This window comes from Dendronephthya gigantea, unplaced genomic scaffold (assembly GCF_004324835.1).
Source record: "Dendronephthya gigantea isolate DGI-Jeju-01 unplaced genomic scaffold, DenGig_1.0 000749R, whole genome shotgun sequence".
Taxonomy (NCBI): Eukaryota; Metazoa; Cnidaria; class Anthozoa; order Malacalcyonacea; family Nephtheidae; genus Dendronephthya; species Dendronephthya gigantea.
In genome coordinates this window covers 1-22,743 of record NW_021163759.1, presented here as the reverse complement: position 1 = coordinate 22,743, position 22,743 = coordinate 1, and the positions used below count along the sequence as shown (strand labels likewise).

The 22,743-nt window shown below is 36.4% G+C and overlaps 2 protein-coding genes across 2 annotated transcripts; both read left to right on the top strand.

The window, feature by feature from the left end:
* The first annotated feature begins 421 nt into the window (after positions 1-421).
* LOC114544371 (phthiocerol synthesis polyketide synthase type I PpsC-like) lies at positions 422-8,819 on the top strand. The gene is given in 12 exon segments (XM_028563029.1): positions 422-836; positions 839-1,087; positions 1,090-1,228; positions 1,230-1,392; positions 1,503-1,844; positions 1,901-1,996; positions 2,154-3,534; positions 5,006-7,201; positions 7,246-7,554; positions 8,092-8,370; positions 8,600-8,733; positions 8,793-8,819. Coding segments are annotated over 12 exon segments (5,730 nt in total).
* Positions 8,820-9,699: 880 nt separating this feature from the next.
* Positions 9,700-13,876, top strand: LOC114544370. The gene is made up of 7 exons (XM_028563028.1): positions 9,700-9,860; positions 10,818-10,953; positions 11,120-11,285; positions 11,946-12,162; positions 12,322-12,622; positions 13,080-13,190; positions 13,607-13,876. The coding sequence occupies exons 1-7, from the start codon at positions 9,795-9,797 to the stop codon at positions 13,801-13,803; spliced, it is 1,194 nt and encodes a 397-aa protein (XP_028418829.1). The 5' UTR covers positions 9,700-9,794; the 3' UTR covers positions 13,804-13,876.
* The last annotated feature ends 8,867 nt before the right edge of the window (positions 13,877-22,743 follow it).

The following is a 22,743-nucleotide window of genomic DNA, read 5'->3' as shown; positions in this document are numbered from 1 at the left end:
TCTCCAGGGCAACAACTCCCGAACTCCGTGTCATCGATGCTCTAAGCAAGGTAGGCGGCAGTGTTTTTAGGTGGGCTTAGCACATTCCTTGGAATGATGCCAACGGGATTTACCTCCTCCATGGTATTTCAGACATTTTTCAAAATGTTTGTTGGTATCGTTTTTCTTGGTTTACTTCATGGTTTGGTGATACTACCTGTGTACCTGTCTCTACTTGGAAAGCTCTTTAATCTTCGTGAAAGTAACCTTGACTTGTCAATCATGAAGTGGTTCAACATTACGAAAAGATACAAATCTAGTAGAAATACAAGCCGAGTTTATCTGAATTAGACGCAAAAACCAAACAGTCCAATCCAATTGCCATTGTCGGAATGAGTTGTCGTTTTCCAGGTGTGCAAACTCGAAAGATGCATTTTGGGATATGTTGGTGGAAGGGCGATGTAGTATTGGCTCTTATCCAATGAACAGGCCAGACGCAAGGGAGTTCACAGATTCGTTTAACCCAGGGAAGCACACACCAGGGAAGCATTACGTCCTTACCGGCGCATTTCTTGAAAATATTACAGGATTTGATGCTCAATTTTTTGGAATATCTCCAAGCGAAAGCCGTTCAATGGATCCCCAACAGCGAATACTTCTTCAAGTTGTCTTTGAAGCGATTGAAGACGCTGGCATACCCCTTGAGGACTTACAACAATGTCGAACTGGCGTTTATGTTGGATCTATGTGCACGGAATATAGTGCACTGGTTTTTGATCATTCGAATATTAGAAAGATTGATCAGTTCTCGTCAACTGGCTGCTCTATGTCAGTTATAGCCAATCGCATTTCTTTTTCGCTAACCTAACTGGCCCTAGCATCGCTTTGGATACTGCTTGTTCCTCGTCTTTGGTTGCTTTGGACATTGCATTTCAACACTTACAAACTGGCGAGTGTGACGCAGCTATAGTTTGTGCCCCTAATATAATTCTCATTGGAAACCAATTTCACACGGCATGCTGCAGAACTGGGCTGTTAGCCGAAGATGGTCGTTGCAAATGTTTTGATATCAAAGGTGACGGCTATGGGCGAGGAGAAGGTGTAGCTGCATCTTAATAAAACCTACCCAAACAGCCTTAGATGATAGAGATAATATCTATGCAGAGGTCTTGGCTTGCGGAACAAATAATGATGGCCAAACAGCGATTCCAATGACAGCACCTAGTCAGGTAACACAAGCCGCTCTTTTTAAGAGTTCTTCAAGAGTCAGGTCTGACCAAGGACGATATAACATACGTGGAAGCACATGGCACCGGTACAGCCGTTGGAGATGTCGTCGAAATGGGATCACTATCAGCAGTCTATGGCAATAGTGGCAAAAGATTACTTCGTGTAGGATCAGTGAAATCAAACGTAAACCATACGGAGTCAACAGCAGGTTTAGCTGGACTAATCAAGACATGTCTGATGATAAAACATGCCAATTTGTTCCTACTATTAATGTTCAACAAGTTAAACCACAGCTCATGATGCCTGAAAGAAAAATGGTGGTTCAAGTTTCCAATGAAACTTGGAAAACCGAGGATGATAAGCCGAGAACCGCCGCGGTATCTTCGTATGGATTCGGCGGCGCAAATGCCCATGCAATCATTAGGGAAGTAACTACAAAGCCAACTATAATCCCAAGCAGAAATTCATCCAACAGAGTTCTAACATTGTCGGCAGCGTCGAAAGAAGCATTGAGAGCAATGGCTAAAAAGGTGTCCTTATCGCTAAAGATAAAGCCTGATGACGACGAACTTCTTAAAGATAATATTTGTTATTCCCTCAACGAAAGGTACACAATGCAACTTTATCGCTTGGCGGTTAGCTTTATTCATTTCAAGATGCAGCTAAGGCATTAGATATGTTCTCTGATCAGGAAAACGGATGGGAAGATTGGTGGCTACAGGGGCCGTCACTAAGCCGCGTCGTGAAGTCGTATTCCTCTATGGTGGTCAAGGTGCACAGTGGTATGGTATGGCAAGAGAAATGCTAGTTCATGAGTCAAAGTTCAAGGAAAGCATTGAAAAAATTGACGCACTCCTTAAACAATACCAAGCCCCCTGGTCCTTGATTTCTGAGCTCAAGAAACCCGCAGAAACGTCGCGAATTCATGAAAACCAATCGGACAGACGGCTCTGTTTGCCATACATTTTGCTTTAACCGAGCTACTAAAATCATGGGGTGTTTTACCGTCCGCGGTTATTGGTCATAGTCTTGGAGAAATATCTGCAGCCTGGGCATCTGGAGCATTAAATTTGAATAAAGCTTTGCAGTTGGTTTTGTTTCGCTCTCAACTTCACGAGAAATGTTCACCAACAGGATGTATGGCTGCCATTGGGATGACAGAAAAGGAAGCTCGACATATGCTGCAAGATCTTCAACTGACAAATGAGGTCGACGTTGCCGCCGTGAATAGCCCAGGTAATGTTGTGTTATCTGGTAGCAAAAGGTCAATGGAGCTGGTGGAAAACCATGTGTCCAGTGAAAGAAGCAATCTTTTTTGGAAGAAACTTACTACGACTCGAGCATACCATAGTAGAGAAATGGATGAAATAAAGCAAGCATTCCTTAATCTCACAAAGGATTTCAAAGTTTGTGAAACTTCAAGCAATGTGCCATTTTATTCAACTGTTACCGGCACTAAGTTGCCCGGTAATCTCTTATCACTTGACCATTGGTGGCGTAACATCCGACAAGCGGTTTTACTGGAGCCCGTATTAAAAAAGATGTTTTCGGATGGTCACCGGTTCTTTATTGAAATAAACGCAGTACCTCAGCTTTCATACCATGTTCGTCAGACTTGGTCTCACAATCATCCGTCAGATTCTCTACGTTCAAACGACGTCGTTGTGGTTCAAACTCTACCAAAACAATCAGTGAAAAGCCAGCACTTATCATTTCTTCAAAACTGCGTGGCTCGCCTCTTCGCAAATGGTGTTCCCTTATCTTGGAACAAAGTGCAAGGCTCGGGATCGAAAACATTTTTCCCCCGTCCAACATATCCTTGGCAAGAAACAAAGTATTGGTACCGCGAATCGCATCCACCAGAATGTGTTACATTTTACGATGAGCACAAGACTAATGAAGAAAATAAGAAAACCACCAAATTCCATCCCCTTCTTGGTAAAGTAGTCCCGACGGAAACGTTCAGTGGTTTGCTGGCTTGGGAATCTGAAATCAATTTGCACGATGTTTCGTATCTCCAGGATCATAAATTTTCTCAATCTTCAAACCCCTTGATACCTGCCGCTGTTTATATAGAGATTGTATTTGCTATGTCCTTGCACTTGTCTCCACGGGCAGCGCCTGATGTTCGAAACATCAGTTTCGATAGTCTACTGTCCATATCCGAGAATGACTCGCACAAGATAAGAACACGTCTTCTACCTGAAAAATCCCTTGGTGGAAATAAATCATTTCAGATCTCTGCAGTGGAAAGCGACGAGCGAGAATTAACTGTCTCTCAGGGTTCCATTCAGATTGGTATTGATGATGGATATAGATCGAAAGGTAAACCGAATACATTTCTAGCAAATATTTTGAACGGCGTACGCAAATGATAGTGATATAAGACTAGCTAAATTGTATAAATATAATGCCTATACCAAAGTTTAATGTACAGTGTTTCAAAAAAAAACTTTGCAATGCATTTTATTATTGAAAAATTTAGGATTTATTAGTGTCAAATAAGGAATGACGTCAAATAAGGAATTTCATTACGTCAAATAAGGAATTTTGTGCAACTTAATTCAACAAAAGAAAACTGATTTGCAATTCCCAATTTGACATGATGTCCGGTATATTTAAATGCTAATAAATCCATCAAAAGTTTTCCATAACAAAATGTGATTGGACAGTTTTTTAAAATACCTTAAACTTTTGATCTATTCAAACATCGCAACCATGGTATAGACACTTATGCAGTATGCATGCAGTGATATTAATCTTGCGTGATAGTGATCATAACCTCAAAGCGTGATAGTGATGTATAGGTAACTATTTAAAACACGAGAGGGAGCATTTTATAATATTTAAATCGCGATGCGAAGCCGGATGTTTTAATGTAATATATATTTAGTGAAAATCATTTAGTGAAATCATTCAGCGAAAGATTGACTGAAATGAAATCAATTTTATTATTATTAAATGTTATTTACAGACACTAGTCCCGTCAGTTACCACTGATTTCCACGGGGGCGTCTACTTAATTACACTATGAGCTATGACATATACAAATAGAATTATGAGCTATAATATATACAAATAAGTGTTGACACAATAAATATAGATCGGCCTGCTTCACTGAGTTTATGAGCCTCTTGAAATAGCGAATTGATTGAGCAGACTTAGCTTCATGCTAAAGACAGTTCCATAATACAGCTCCTATATATTTAAAATTTATTTGGAGAAACTCTTTCTTAGGTCTCAGAATTAAGAAATCAGTATTGTAATTTCTCAGTTTATAACCATTTTCATTTACACTTCGCTCAGAAAAGGATTTGCGAAGGCATGGGGCAGTACCGTTTTTAGAATATTATGTACGAGAACTGCTTTGCTAGACTTATATTTAGTTTTGAGATTTTTGCATCCACTTTCCCACTTTTTTTTAGTAACAGCCCACAGTTGTCCCAAAGAGGGGAACAATAATCAAAATATGGTTTAATTAAGGCTTTGTAAATGGTGTGCATAGTTTCATCAATTGCCCATCTATAGTTATGTTTTCATGCAATGTCTATTTCGCTTATAAAATGGTATTTATGGTAGCTATATATTATGTAGTATATATAAAAAACTACTCGCTCGATCTCGTCGTATATGGCTGATAGCCATATCATTAAAAATACTAAATAATGACAGCTATATTATTATAACTTCTGGGTTGCACCTAAACGACGCCATAATTGCTACAAGGCGTCGTGTCCAGGTAGAAAGCGCAGTGCTTATCTTCATTTAACGCTTATTCAAAGCTTTTTCATTTTAGAAGTCTCCCAGAAAGGAAATCCGTACGATATTGAAATTCTTAAATCTTCAATGGAAGAATGGTCAAGGGCAGATTTTCTTAAAGCTCGTGAAACTGCGGGTTTCGCATTCGGTCCTCAGTTTGACTTGATAGTCAGGGCGTGGTCCAGTGGCAATGAAGCCCTTTCTCTCATATGTCCGACTGAAGAAATCGCTAATACAGAAGAATATGTCTTGCATCCTTCGGTGATTGATGCATGTTTACAGACAACCATTCTGTTGGACATCAAATCTGTCGTTAAAGCTGTGCCAAAGGAGATTAAACGCATCAACATTTTGAAACAGACGACGTGCACGCAGCAGTTTTATGCTCACGCAAAGATCGTAGAATCAGAAAAAGGAGAGGCGTTTAACATTTTCCTTTTGGATCAGTGTGGCCGTGCTTTGATGATTATTGACCAGTTTACTATAGAAGAAATACTGTCAGATCGAGAGGAAGTGAAATTTGATAACGCAGTGTTCACATTTGGTTGGCAGCAGTTGGCGTCTGGCTCTTCAAAAGTTCGTGAGCATTACGTTTGGCTGATTCTGAGAGACCAAAGTAAATTTGCTGAACGATTTGCACAGCATGTCCTGCAAAGCGGAAGTGTTCATTTTGTTGACAAACAAGATACCTCAGATGAATCTCGTGATGCATTTTCCCGATCGCTAGATAAAGTATTGGGGAAAATAGAAGCTAATCAAAAGCTAATGGTGATCAATTTCTGGCCTGTGGATGCAAGCAAATTCAATATCGATACGCGCAACTTTGATGCTGCTCATAGCTCTGCGTTTGAGAGCTGTCTTTTGATTTCTCAAGAAATTTTAAAGAGAGAAGAGTTTCTCAAACAGATTCAGCTTGTGTTCATCACTTCAGGAGTGATTTCAATTCCTCAACTAGAACGAAGTTCTGATGATACTTTTCCATGGTCTGGATCTGTATTTGGATTTAGAAGAACCTTCTCAGAAGAAATCACTGTCCCCACTGCCTCTGTGATTGATTTGCCGGCCAATCCTAGCGATGAAGATTTCCATGCAATTGCACAAGACATTGAAAAAACATTGCTAGAAGAAGAGATTGTATATAGAAATGGTGAACGGTATGTCAATCGTATTCAAAAGTTTGATCCTGACGAGTCCAAATGTACGAAAAGGGAATCACCTTTAGGGGAAGATGGAGCACTAAAGCCTGTAAAGATGGCGAGTTGGTCAGGTCAGTGGTTTCTACAGAAAGGGTCAAAAGAACGGATTGGAGAAATTGAAGTCTACTATGCCTGTCCTATTCTTCATAAGCATTGGAAAGATCTGAAACCGAACGATCTTATTTCAATTGCTGGGAAAATGTGCAATGGACTGGAGGCAAACAATGATCCCTTTGTGTTGGGCATCTGTAAAATTGATAATCTTGGAAGTTACGTTGCCGCAGAGGAAACCTGCTTCACGGAGATAAAAGCCATTTTCACCACTCAACAAGCTGTGTCCATTGGATTTCCCATGGCAATGTCTTACTACATTCTCACAAATCTTCTTTGTGGCATAGAAGGTGATAAGAAAGTTCTTGTCTATCATCAAAGTGAAGAAGTATGCTACATTTTTGCTTGCGTTGCCGCGTCTGTAGGTATAAATGTTGTGTGTCTTGTTCACAATCCGTCAAGTAAAGATCGATTTGGAGAGTTATTGGTTGTAAGTGAAAACGAAGTAGCGAAAGCTGAACATAAGGATAATAGCTGTAAGGATTTTGATGCTGTTTGCCTTCTGAGCAGAAGCAGTACTTATGTCACAGGTGAAATACTGAAACATCTTAAACAAGGAGCAAGTGTTATTACATGTACCCTCGACGGGGCCGAAATTATGATGCTTAACTCATGGGTTTACGTGAAAGATGTTCGCTTTATTTTGACTAGTTTACAAGACATAACTAAGAGTTCTGCAGATTTTTCCATGCTATTGGATTCGTGTTATTCAGTCTTGAAAGCGAAAGGGCTTTGGAACAAGCTTCTAGATATAGCTCAAAAAGCATCGAGCATATACGATGTTATGCAACGTGGCGATGAATCCAATAACCGATGCCTACCTGAAGTTGAACGAAAAGGGAACTTTGGTTTAAACATAATTTCTGTGAAGCCAGAGACAGTTCCTGGGCAGGTTGATTTCTATAATCTACCTCTTGACATCAATGGTTTAAAAAATGATCGAACTTATCTTGTCATTGGGGGGTTCGAGGTTTTGGATTCCAAATCGCAAGATGGATGGTTGAAAATGGGGCAAAAACAGTCATGTGTACAGCGCGGTCACCACCAAGTGACGAAAAGATTGCGGAGGTCCAACAATTAGAGAAGAAAACTGGATCTCGTATCCTTCTACGTCAAGCAGACGTCACATCTTGGGATGAAATGAATGCCATTAGAAGCGAACTAGAAAGTCTACCTGATGTAGCTGGAATCGTTTTTACCGCTATGGTATTGGCCGACCAGTTTCTCAAGAAAGCCGATTTGAAGACATGCAGAAATGTTGTAGGGACAAAGGTGAAAGGTAAGTCTTTTCATTATAGCCCTTCACGCTATTGAATTGTACCCTAGATCGACAATTTTATTTTTAATTACCACGATCTCTGCTAATCGTGCTTAAAGAAAGCCTTTACCCATAAATAATGAACTATGCCTTTGTTAATTATCAATAATGAACAATAATCTCTTTGTAATACATTTGTTAATTACTCCGGCGTGAACGACGGAGTTGAAAATTCGCTTGTTTTTTTTTGTTTTTTTATTATTTTTCGTCGCAAGTGTGTTTTGGCGCAAAATATACTTGTATTTGAAATGTGTATGTGACCGTATTTTTCTAAGTGACAGTTTTGTCTCCCGAGAGTTGTGGTGCACACCTTTGGTTAATTTCCCGATGCGCGATTCGATTTCGCTTGCATGATATGGCAATTCTCGGTCTATTGCTATTCCCATTTATACCGTAATAATATTATTATAATTCGTATAATAATTGTGAAAACCATGTACTATTACCATTTTTAATTAAAAAATATCTTAATATAGCTATCTTTTATTTTTCTAATAGGAAGTGTTATCCTTCACCAACTCAGTCTTTCGATGGATCTAGATTTCTTCATTATGTTTTCCTCAATATCTGGAGTTCTTGGTAATGTTGGGCAAGCATCTTACGCTGCAGCTAACACATTTTTAGACCAACTATGTGAATATCGTCGAAACAAGCTTGGCCTGCCTGCTTTGTCTATTAACTGGGGACCGATCAGTGGTGCTGGAGTACTGGAAAGAAATGCAGATATCACATCAGTCCTGGAAACCTACGGATTTTTTGCTCTTCACTATACGCAAGGTATATTCAGAATAACAACTTGAAACACATTCCTGCAGAACTCCTAGCTACTTCAAATCAAGAAAATAATCCATTAAGCTAGGCACATTATGAAATTACTCAATAAGAAAGAATTGAATCGGTGGCAAATTTTTTGGTACAAAAATATTGTCGCAACATTGTATTGGTTATAAGTATACATAATTATTCACCCACTTGGCAATGATTTTTCAGGTCTATATTTTTTCAGCAACTGAGTTTATGGAACGCATCATTCTTAAAAATTTTAACGAAGCTCAAGTTTGCATATCTCCTGTGAATTGGCAAGTTTATCTTAGAACTCATAATTCTCTGAGGTTCCAATGGAAACGAGAAGAAACGCTGGTAGTCTTGGACAATTTAATGACATTGGAGAGCCTAGCACTACTACCGTTGGATTTGAGAATTCAAAAAGTTCAAGATTTCATTAGGCGTTTGCTCAGTTCGTGGTCAGGTAGTGAGGCCTCTGAAGTGGACTTAAACATCGGTCTGTACAAGTTTGGAATCGATTCAATTGCTGCAACAAATATGAAACATCGAATTGAAAACAACATTGGGGCTAAATTTGAGGTAAGTCTCTTGATGAAAAAAGAGATCAATGAGCCAGCAAAAATGTTATAAGATACTCAAAAGTGCTTTTTTTTACTCGTGTAGCTATAATTGTAGGAGAAACCAAATTTGCTATTACTTATTAATGAAACGATGCACTAATCAGTTATACGACGGAAAATTGCACTCGTGTGTAAGAATCACGATCTTTTTCCTTCCAATACGAGCTCATAACACCTATCCTTCTTTTTCGACTAATTTCTTAAAGAAATTCACGCACTATTAAGAGTAGACACTTAACAATTATTAAACGAGAGCGTTTCACGAGCATTTAGCGAAATATAAGTTGGGATAATGTTCTAATTGTCTCAAAAGCGAGCAATTTTCTCTCGATTTTGCATAATTTAACCACATTTATGAAATTAATACGCTATCTCTAATATATTTATAATATCATCCTTCACTCTATGTAAGTTTTATTTAAATTAAGCGCCAATAAAATTATGCATGGATGAAATGCTAATTCGGGTGTTTTTCCTCAACATATAGGCTTATTACTTTATCCAACCAAATGTGAATGGTCTAAGAATCGTTAATGATATTCTGGAACAAATAGAAAACGTAGAATCGACGAGTGCGGACAATGAATCCTCGGAAGAAGTAAAGCAAAGGAAACCAAGTTTGTCAAGTAACGATGAAGAAGATAAAAAAATATTTCACCTGAAATTAACTACAATGACACAGTTAAGATTGGAAGAATTAACAATGGGCTTGAGCTGCAGAACATAAATATTCCTTCAAATCCAGAGAAAGTTATTCCAATTTATACTCCAGATAACGTATTTGTTAAAGTATTTATGACACACTCCAGCGAAAAGTCGGCGCTTGGACTAGCGTCATTCGCGCAAGGTTTCCAAAAACAGGTAACGATTTCAAGCAACTTGGTCCGGTTGCAGGGTAAAAAATCAGATTCTTATTATATCAGATTCATAAATTATATATGGATAAAAAAACAAACTATTAACAGTTATTGCATGACGCTGAGCATGATATTGAACAATTATTGGATGAGGTTTTTGTGATATGCAGAGTTATCAAGGTCGGGGTAAGCGTTATCGCTTACCGAGACCTTGATAACTCTGCATATCACAAAAACGAATTCAATAATTGTTTTATTATAAATTTGAAGAATAATAAACATAGTATTAACGAATGAATTCAAATGAAACCGCTTGTTAACTACCGCAGGCTCACTAGCAGATAACTCAGTTATCTGCTAGCAGATAACTGAATTTTGCGTGATTGCGCGATTTATCTGTCAACTATTAGCCAGTCAAATTGCTTTTACTACTATAATGTATAATAACAAGAAATATTTGGACCAAGGCCAATGCTATCTGCCGAAGCGAAGCTAATAATTGTTTAATGTCGTTGTAAGTGACAAGTCAGTGAAAATTGTCTGTAGGCTCTTACCCAATCAGAATCTAGGTAGAACCAAACTTGTATCAATTAAGATGCATAAAGTTATCAATCAATAATAATATCAATTACGACCTTACGCTGGGTTTGACGAAAAACCATATAAAACTGCAAATCTCGAGGCATTTTTATGCCCTGATTGATAGAAATAAAAAATTATAGGTAAATAAAAAATTATACGTGGTTTAAAAACACTTTACCGCAGTAAGTTACGCTGTATTACATGAATTAAGGCAGTGTCTAAATCTATCCTATCTATCTAAAATGCAAGTTCAGGGGATATACGCAATTATTATATGTACATATGAAGTGATTCTCCATCATTTCACAAATTAAATTATTTAATGCTTGCATCTGGTATAGAGTGATGGCATTCGTTCATCAGTTATTATTTTTTTCAGGCACATGTTGCATTATATGGTATTGGAGTGGACGATACGTCATTTGAGAGGAGTGAATATGGAACGGTGCTGACACTCGCTCGTAGATATGTAGATTTAATAAAAAAAATCCAGCCTGAAGGTCCATTTTATCTTGGTAAGAACAAATTATATGAAAACTATATTGTTACCAACTAGAAATTAAAAATAATAAATTTTACCGTATCGTGTCATTCAAGAGGGGTCTTTTAGTTACATCAGTTACGTCAGTTATTGTAGCTGGATGCTCGCTCATGCCCACGATTTTTGAAACGCATTTTCAGCTGGCTACTCGTTCGGCGGTCTGTTGGCTTACGAAATGGCGAGTGAGCTGAAAAGAAATGGTGAAACTGTTGCAATGGTGTTCATGGTGGATACGTTCGCATGGCACCCTAAAGCCCTAACAAACGGTAAAGAATTGATGCGAAAGACCACCGAGTTAACCTTAAAGTCAACGGAAAAATATGTGGTAAAGAAAAATATAAATTTTCCTATATTACTCAACGGGGAAAATAGTTATATAGTTATTTTTATTCTTGTTTTTCAATTAGTTTCTATGTTTGGCAAAGTGGATCCTGTGTTTGAGAAACATCCGTTGAACTTTTGCTTTGAATTAATTTTGAAACTAGAAAAATTTTAAGTAAAATATTTAACAAACCATCCTAAAATTGTTAAAATGGGAAGCTTTGTTAATTAATATACAATTTTTCAATATTTTGGAAACAAAAATTTTTCCAATTATGCTCATTTTGGGTGGCTTTTTTTGATGTTCAACCCGGTGACGGATTGGTTTCTCTTTTTAAAAATTGAGTTTCATAGTGGTTCTTTGTACACTTCGAGAATCCAAGCCCTAAATATATTTTTCGATTGGTTTCGTTATTTCGATAATGATTAAGTATGTTGTTTAATGAGAATTCAAACTGTTTACTCAGGATGAATGAATTTTGAACACTAAAAGAAATTTTGATAAACCAATGCTTTACCTTTGTCCCAAAACATGAACAGATCCACTGCTTTGGTTTTTTGTTTTTTCTTTGTCGTAAATAATTATGCACGGTTGGGCGAACAGAAAATGCTCATACATGTTACATTGTATAAATTCCTTCTCAGACAAGACGACTGCTCTGCTTTCGTCGAAATGGGTAAGAGTAAACATGACGTCAATGATTATTACGAGGAATTGCAACATCAGGAAAAGGTTATTGATGTTTTGGAGGATGAAGCTGCTGAAAAGAATATTGTGCTTCGTTTGAAAGAAAGAATTGAGACAACTAAGTACGAAGTCAGATCTGCTGCTGAAGCTCATTTAGATTGGCAGCCTTCTAAGGTATATAACATTCAGTTTATCATGGTATTTTATCAACAAGGAAGAATTGCTTGACATTTACATTGTAACGACCGATTTTCTTGTCTTTTGGCAATAATTATTAAATACTCAATAGTGTGTACCTAAGGGACCGATGAATTAGAATTTCTCTTTTTAAAGGTATCCTATGACGGGGTATTGACATTCGTTTGCTGTGACGAAACTAAGTCATTCTCTCTTAGCAAGCCAGAGATATGGAAAACGTTAGTTGAGAGAATGGATTTCCTTTACGCCCCTGGAAGTCATCTAAAAGTACGAGATGGAGCTAGTGGAGAAACGTGTGGATCCATGATAATGACAACAGCAGCAATGAGCTACCTTTCCAAATCTCTACACCACAATTTCCAGGCTGTAAGAACAAGGCGTGAAGAGAAATTGGTGGAATTTCTAAAGCAAGGAATTGTTATCTGGATGCTTTCAAGTAAGCAAAATATTAAGTAATTTAGCTTGGTGCAACACGTGAGTATTTAACACTGCAAAGCTTTCGGTCCGTTGAACCGGCCGGGCCTTCATCAGTGCAATTACCTGAAATTAATTACCTGCAATTAACGGTCCGAAAGCTTTGCAGTATTAAATACTTACGTAGTGTACCTACAAGCTAAATTACTTAACGACTGTCACCGGCCATGCAAACATACAAGAATATTAAGCAAAATATTTTTATTGGGTAACGTGCTTCTGAAGAAATATAGCTGCGAAAGCATCGGCAATCGAGCTGGGGAATCCTATTCTTAATTATAGGGGTCAAATATTGTACGGCTATTTTAAAGCCCCATTTTGAAACCATTTTTAAGGAGCCTTTTGTTTGGTCACTTTTACAGCGTGACTTCGCACATGCGACACATCTTAAATCGTTAATTTATTTGTTTTGCATCTAGGTTTCTCAAAATGGGTGAAAGGCACTCTCCAGTTAGATTCCGAAGAAACAGTGTTTAATTTTGAATATAAATCCTTAGGATTGTTTACAGTACGAAAATTTTTTATCAAAGGTAAGCCCCAGATTACGAATACCAACCTTTTGGGCCAATATAAACTTTTGATCTGAATGAGAAAAATTATTAGTATCTTGAAAATTATCGAATTAAATAGAGGTTGGATTTCAGTTCATTGAAATACAGCCGCAGTGTCAAAAGGAACGACATAGTCGAGGGCCGGGTGCCACCCCGCACCGCACACTGTATAGCTCCCAAGATGTTGCTCTTTCGTCCACAAAGACACCCTTCTTTGAGGCCTCAATTATGTCTTCTTTGTGGCGTTCATTATTATGTGTTGTAATAGTTGGTCAAAGATTTTTTCTTTTGAATACCGCCCTGTTACCCTCATTAGATCAAAACATAAACAAAAGACGATTTTTAGGTTGATAGAGTATTGCATGCATATTCATGTGATTACTTTACTTTTTAAGATTTGACAAACATCATGCCTGGTAGGCATGTTGATGAAATCCGTAAACGCCATGGCAACAATCCTTTCATTGATTTCCTCACTTGTATGTTGACCAAAAACGGCGGGCTTTGGACGTTTCATTCTTTGGATTTTCAGCGGCTCAAATTGCTGGTCGATGCTTTAGAAGCTCTTTTTGGAATACCGTTCGTGCAGTGACGGGAACCACAACGGACAACGGTCAATCATTATAATTTGATAGATGAAGTTAATAAGAAGTGTATTGTTTACCATTAGCATTTTTATTAAAACAACTTGCACTCATGGATTTGTTGCAGTGTAGTTTACTAAGTTTAGGAACAAAAGGAACTTAATTGTTCTAGGCAAAGTAAGATAAATCTTAGTAAAGCGTAGAACATAAATCCATATATGCAACCTAAATTACAATATTACTTTTTTATATATTACAAACAATATTACATTCTCTAAAAATATTTTCTATTTTGTGTTTGTGATCTTCCACGGGAAAACACACGTTAATGCTGTCGATTAACTTCGTTAGTTTGTTACTATTTACTAACCGTTGTCGTTGGTTAGTTCGCGTAAACGGTAGACGCTTCAAATGTTCGTTCAAAAGATTTTAGAAAACGGTCGTAACTTGAAAGTCCTGTCCCAAAAACATGAAAAACCCTATACAGTAAGCTGTAAGCATTAAACATTATGGAGTTTGGAGTTTTATTAAAACAAATCTGAATGGCAGCTACGTAGGATGTTGAATTGTACATGCAGAATTTTCTTACTAACCTGATATACATTCAAAACTATTACACAACATTATATATTAAAAATTAACATGATAGAGACTACGACATGGACTACGATACTGGACAGCATAAACAAATTAGGAAACCGACTAGTTCTACAAAATTAAATCAAGATATTTATTATTACGTAGATTATACTTATTTTAAGCTTTAGGGATTTAGAGAAAAGTTTCTTTGAGACTTTAGATTATTTAATATAGCACGAAAAATAAAGAGGTGCACGTTGAACCTTAATGAACAAACGCTGGAAATTCGGCGTGTCTTTAGCAAATCAGATAATTCGGTCTTTGCACTTGGAGTGATTTAGGACCATATCATTTTCTGTGCACCAATCGTCAATTTCATCGATAATAGACAGCATATTGCTGTGAGCACATTCCCCAATTGTTTCGGAGAGACTGGTATCGTCGACTTACTTCCATCTTTCTTTGTGTTTTGTGGCTACATGATTACGAATGATAAGGAGGAAAATGGGTCCAAAGGATTGTACCTTGCAACGAAAATTTAACATATCACTTTGCAGTAATGTATATAATATGTATAATATATATAATACCGGGTGTCTCAAAAAAAGTACCGGTGTTTGATTTAATATGATGTAAAAACTATACCAGGTATGGCTTTCAAATAAGTTTTATAGTATTAAGAAAATGCTAACTTCAATTTTGGTATACAGTGCTAGATCTTTCACCTTATATTCAGTGAGATATAAATGTTTCAAGCCAAACTTCAGTTTTAAAACTGGCGAAAAATCAATTAAGACAACTTAATAAATTTATTTGAAGACATTTTCTATTTTTTTCGCGAGTTCTGAAGTTTTTAAAGAAGTTAGCTTCAATCTTGTATTATTTTATGGTTTACATAAAATACTTTGACCTTTGTTCCTTGTGGGAAATGAAAAATGCCAACATTTCTTGTCCAAAGTTCGCCAAACGCTTTGATTTGCCTCATGGGACCTCAGGCATGCAAGCGAATTAGGATATCGTTATTTTATACCAAGTTGAATATGCTTCAGCTAACAAAAGATCAAAGAGTTTGGGCTCGTATTGAGTATGCAAGGGTAAATAATGCCGAAGAGGTAAGAAGGCGATGGCTAGGACGTTGGCCAGGTGATCGTGCTCCGACTAGAGCAGCAATTAAAAGAACGTACAACAAATTTTTGACAGAAGACACATGTCTTAACCTCAATAAAGGATGGAGTGGAAGGACGAGAACTGGAAGAACGATGGAAAACATTGACCTAGTCCGACAATCTCTGCTAGAAAATGGACAACGTTCCACCAGAAGAAATGGTCTGGGATTAAGTCGATGCACGTTCAATCGCATTGTGAAAATCGACCTGAAATTTCATCCGTATGTTTTAATACGCAGACAGGCATTAAAAGAAGGCGACCCAGCACAACGGCTTGCATTTTGCAATCGATTTGTTGGCACAGTTGACAAAAATCCTGGTTTTCTTGATCAATTTAATAGTTTCTGATGAAGCGGTTTTCACCCTTAACTCTGAAGTAAACTCTCGCAATGTTGTCAGATACGCGCAATATGGTAACGGTCACCCTCGCGAACATTACGTTGAATTCGTTCAAGGTGCCGAACAAGTGATGGTTTGGGCAGGTTTAACAAGAGCTAGTACTATTCTTGGCCCACATTTTGTGGAAGGGAATCTCGACAGCAGAGAGTATTTACGAATTATTCGCTATCATGTAATTCAGAGAGATTTTTGTGAACACAATATTGACCATCGTGTAATGTGGTGGCAGCAAGACAGTGCCCCTTGCCACACCAGCAATGCGACGATGCGATATCTTCGCGGACAGTTTCTAGGCAAGGTTATGGGAAAACGCGCCGATTGGCCCTGGCCTCCTCGATCTCCTGATCTGGCAATTTACGACTTTTTTCTTTGGGGATATTTGAAGCAACAAATCTGGAACGTCCCGCATGAGCAGCAGCCTAGGAATTTGAGACAGCTCCGCCAGGCAGTTATCTTAGCGTGCCAAAGTTTAGATGCACAAATGGTACAAAACGCTTTTTCTGGCGTGGTTAATAGAGCACGACGTTGTATAGGTGTTCAAGGACATGCTTTTTCAGATGTATAAACTATCGAATGTGTTAATATTTTTATTATGTGTTGTGTTGACAAGAACAGCAATTTAATTAAATGCTAATTTGATCGGCTGATTTAATGTAATTTTAAGCATTTTCAAAATTGCTCCTTCGAAATGAAACTGTATTATTTCATTCAATATTGCTCAAATATATTCAAATCATATATCAAAATTTTATTTAGGCCTTTCTGAATTCAGTGAAGTCTATTCGATTGAAACTCCTTATTCAGTTTTAAAGGTATAACAAATCAAACACCGATACTTTTTTATGAGACACCCGGTATATATAATACATATAATATATAATATATATAATATATATATAATATATATAATAATATATATATATATATAATATATATATATATATAATATATATAATATATATAATAATATATATAATATAATATATATAATATATATAATATAATAATAATATAATATATATATATATAATTATATAATATAATAATATATATAATATATATAATATATATAATATATAATATATATAATATATATAATATATATAATATATATATATAATATAATATATATATATAATATAATATAATAATATATAATAAATATATATATATAATATATATAATATATATAATATATATAATATATATATATATAATATATATATATAATAATATATATAATATATATAATATATATAATATATAATATATATAATATATATATAATAATATATATAATATAATAATATATATAATATATATAATATATATAATATAATATAATATATATAATATATATAATATATATAATATATATAATATATATAATATATATAATATATATAATATATATAATATATATATATATTAATATATATATATATATAATATATATAATAATATGTATATATATAAATATATAATATATATATATAATATATATAATATATATAATATATATAATAGACACTACAATTAAGTGAAGTATCCAAGAAGAAAGAGTGCTCGATATCAAAATTTAATAGAGCGATTAAAATAAAATCAATGAAATATTACAAAATTTTGAATGGGCTATATTGTTCGCTACACTCTGTGTTTCACGTTTCTTCTGAAACGATCATCAGGCGAATGATTACTCTACAGCAGTTAAAGTTTGTGTGATGACGTTTTTGACGTGCTTGCGCTGATACAATTCAAAAAGGTCATGTGGAAAATTTGGGAAAATCTTTGATCGAAATCACCGATTATCACATCTCTATCATTAAACATCCGCGCAAGTCTCTTCTCTTCTGCAACGATAAAACGTGGGTAAAAAAGAACAACCAGTCTCTTTTCGATGTCGCGATGGGAAGTTACGACGGTGCCGAGGTTTGTGAACTGGTCGGTTTGTTCTTGCTGAACAAGTCTAGCCGAAAGCTTTGGGATAGACAACGTTGGGTTGTACAGAGATGACGGATTGCTCATCCTTGAGGGAACGGGAGGTCGTCAGGCTGACCATGCAAGGAAAAATCTCCACAAAATCTTTGATGACTATGGCCTTAAAATCACTGCGGAAATCAACTACTACCTGGTAAACTTTCTTGACGTCACACTCAACCTTATCGAAGGAAATCACCAACCTTTCCGTAAGCCAAACAACGAGCCACTGTATGTTGACGCTAGATCTAACCATCCACCTAGCATCATCAAGCAAATACCGAAGTCAATCAACAAACGTCTATCCTCACTATCCTCCAACGAAAAATCTTTTAAAGAGAGTCTACCGGTTTACGAAGAATCACTCAAACGTTGTAATTATAATATCAGGCTCACCTACTCCGACCAACACAACCCAAGCCAACACCGTCACAATTCACAACGTAAGCGGAACATAATCTGGTTTAACCCACCTTTCAGTAAAAACGTTAAAACTAATGTTGCGCAGAAATTCCTTCAAATAATCGATAAACACTTTCCAAAATCCTCAAAGCTTCACAAGATATTTAACCGCAATTCAGTCAAAGTTAGCTACTCGTGCATGCCAAACGTAAAAAGTGTTATTTCCAGCCACAACCAAAACATCATGAAATCGAACAAAACCTCGTCAGATCGTACAAATTGCAACCGGCGCATCAAGAATGAATGCCCACTCCTTGGTAAATGCCTAACTGAAAGCCACGTTTATAATGCCGAGATTACAACTACAAATCCTCCTGAGTCGAAGAACTACATCGGTGTAACAGCTGGTACGTTCAAGACCAGATACTACAACCACAAGAAATCCATAAACCACCCAGCCTACGAATCCGAAACTGAACTATCAAAGCACACATGGAACCTAAAAAGACTAAACAAACCATTCAACATCAAGTGGACAATTATCAAATGCGTTCCGGCTTACTCAGCGGGCGGACGGTCATGCAATCTGTGCCTGGAGGAAAAAATGGCAATTCTTAAATCCTCGAAGGAGACGACATTAAACAAAAGAAGTGAACTTTTCGCAAAATGTAGACATAAAAACAGATTCAGCGCAAAAAACTTTAAACGCGCGCGCAATTTTTGAATTGTATCAGCGCAAGCACGTCAAAAACGTCATCACACAAACTTTAACTGCTGTAGAGTAATCATTCGCCTGATGATCGTTTCAGAAGAAACGTGAAACACAGAGTGTAGCGAACAATATATTCAAAATTTTGTAATATTTCATTGATTTTATTTTAATAGACATTATATATAATATATATATATATATATTATATATATATATATATATATATATATATTATATATATATTATATATATAATATATTATATATATTTATAATATTATATATTTATATATATTATAATATTATTTATTTATATATATTTATATATTGTATTTTTTATATATATTATATATTATTATATATTATATATATCATATGTAATATATATCGTATTGTAATACATATATAAAATACAATTACAAATCTCGCTTATACGATAATTTACAATTGGCTACTTATGGTTACATTTTTACAAAGGCTAAACAAGATTTCATATTACACAATATTTTACTACGTAAGTGGTATTACATTAGAATTCATATGTTCATCAAATCATGACAATACTTGTCACCAGTTATTATTGAGGGGTTAGAAAATCCGGGAATATCGGCAAAAACATCTTGAAAATGTTTTGACGGCAGATTATTGGCAATGAAATTTAGAATCGAGTCGTGTTTCCACGTGAATCGATTCAGGTATGGGTTTCAGACATGCAGCGACTATATGAAGCAAGGTCTCCGGATGGAGGCAAAAAGATCAATCAGAAGATGACGATATTCCCCATTTCGTGAGGCTCTCGCGGGTCGTTAAAGAGATATTGGGGAGCTTTAGATTTGACTACAGCTATACGTCTACCGCTACGGGATTCGTCATTTGCGCGCCAATCACGCCACGGTCTGCTATTGCTAGTAAAGGGTTTGCGCGAAAACTTTGTGGCCCTCGCCTCGTCTAGTACGATAATTTTTGAAAACTTGGTAGTCCTGACTACGTGGTGAAGGAATTTTAAAAGGTGTGGCGTTATATCTCTTTTTATTATGCAGAATATTTTCTTATGAACCGGAAGTGGAAGGCCCCCTGTCGGTGAAGTCAAGATTGAATACTGACTCGTTCAATTTCTGCTAAAACACGCTCGGATGTTAAGCCGGTTCTCCACCAGGCGAATATATTCGCGCGAACAGATGAAAAGTAGGAAGCGATTCTACTTTTTCTCATGGTTGTGCTGTTTTTGTTGATATAAATCTTCAACCGAATCGACGGCTTCAACTAATGTCAAAATTTCTTACTATTATAAAAGCCAAATGCCTCGTATCTTTATAAAATACAATTTGAATCTTCTTAATTGAGCCATTTTTATTGTATTGTTTGTATACTTATTTACCGTTTAAACAGACATATATTTAAATTCATTAACTTATTGTTTTTTCAGATGGAAAGCGAAAACACAAATGAGACGGGGAAACATCACACGGGAATTACAGCTTTGCACATGTAATAATGTTTCCATAATATACACTACATTTCATTTCTAAAAACCAAATGAAATGTAGCGAAAAAACGATTTTGCATATAATTATTGGACGCAGTGTAGGTGTTACTCTAGCTATTCTCCAATCGTCAACAAATATACCAGAAAAAGTTGAAAGATTAAAGATATAAGTCAGGGATGGGGTAATTTATAATATTGCTAGAAAATTTCAATATTTTTGCAGGGATCCCGTCAACCCCGGTTGCCTTGGATGTTTTGGAAAAAGGTAAAAGTCGAGAAAAGTCTGGTTAGACCAGATCATAGTATGGTTATAGCTTATCCACGAGACATTAGAGATGTGAGACAATACAGAAAATTAAACATGTTAACTGAACTAGAATTGATCGATTGGAATGAAATTACTGCAGTAGGTCAAAGTGTCGATCAAATGGTTGAAAGATTCTATCTAAGTGTTTGGCCAAAATTCGTAAAAAGCTTTCCGATGATTAAAGTGCGAACGTCAAGAAAGGACCCGCCATTTATTTCTCCTTTGGTCAAATATTTGCTAAAACAACGAAAGCGAGCTATTGAGGCCAGAAACAGTGAAGCTAATACTCGCTTACAAGAAAGGATCAATGATCTTATCCGGAAAAATCAACTCATGCTGTAAAGAATGAGAATCGTAAACACCGATTAGCAGCAAAAGGCTTGTGGTGAAATGTCAACAGAGTCACAGGAAGGAAAGATAACAGTATATCAGTTACAACAACTATTGATCCTAACCAAATAAATAGCTTCTTCCAAAGTGTTAGTACTGACCCTCATTATGCTAGACCAGAGTTATTCGAAATTCCATAGAATACCAGAGTTCCTTCGCTTACTGATGAAATGATTCTAAAATATTTTCAAAAACAGAAAGGAACATCATCAGGACCAGATGATCTCCCGTACTGGTTTTGGAAAGAGTTTTGGAAAGAGGCCGATTGCAGAATTGCAAGGCATCACGGTAGTTTAATTACATAGCAGAATTTTTCAACATGGCGTATTGACCAACAATTACGCAAATATTTAATATTTCATTGAAAGTTGCCCAAGTCCCGGTAATGTGGAAGCAAGCTAATATCATACCTATACCGAAAGAATCCACTCTCAGTTCTTGAAATCAGTTAAGACCTATATCCTTGACAGACATTATTATAAGAATATTTGAGAAATGCGTCTACAAAACTAAAATTGCGCACATTGTTCAAGATTTCATCGACTCAGACCAATTTGCTTATACAGATGGACATAGTTCAATCATGGCCTTGATCAAATGCCAACATATGTGGTTAAAATGGATAGAAAAAGACGCCAAATATGTGAGAGTCTTGCGTTTGACAGCAATTTCTCTTAACCAATATATTATCAATTGGATAATAAGTTTTCTCCATGCATCCATCCGCCCGTCCGCCCGTCCGCCCGTCCGCCCGTCCGCCCGTCCGCCCATCCATCCATCCATCCATCCATCCATCCATCCATCCATCCATCCATCCATCCATATTTGAGAAATATTTGAGAAATGCGTCTACAAAACTAAAATTGCGCACATTGTTCAAGATTTCATCGACTCAGACCAATTTGCTTATACAGATGGACATAGTTCAATCATGGCCTTGATCAAATGCCAACATATGTGGTTAAAATGGATAGAAAAAGACGCCAAATATGTGAGAGTCTTGCGTTTGACAGCAATTTCTCTTAACCAATATATTATCAATTGGATAATAAGTTTTCTCCATGCATCCATCCGCCCGTCGCCCGTCCGCCCACCCACCCACCGACCCAGCGCTAGTTCGTCTAGACGGATAATGTTTCTGTTGTGCGTCTTTATAACGAGACAAAAAATATTAAAGACGCATTACGTCTTTTTGTGTGAAAACGGCCAATGTGTCTCTTTTGAGGCTAAGGTATAAGAGTGAATAAAATGTCTCGGGGATGAACTCGAGAATGGGTTATAGATAGTATTAAGGTCCTTTGTCAACGAGGCTATTAAAACGTATGTATGCTGTTCATGATCAGTACATGATAATTCTGAAAAATTGTCTTCGATATCGGTGGATAACTGTAACTCGTCTCTTTTTCGTCGTAAGGTACTTTCACTGATACCGAGAATCTGCGCGATCTTGGCCCATGAAAAGTGCAATTCGCGAAGGAATTCAATTTGCTCACGTTGGATAACTAAGGCAGGCCGTCCAGGACCTCGTCCC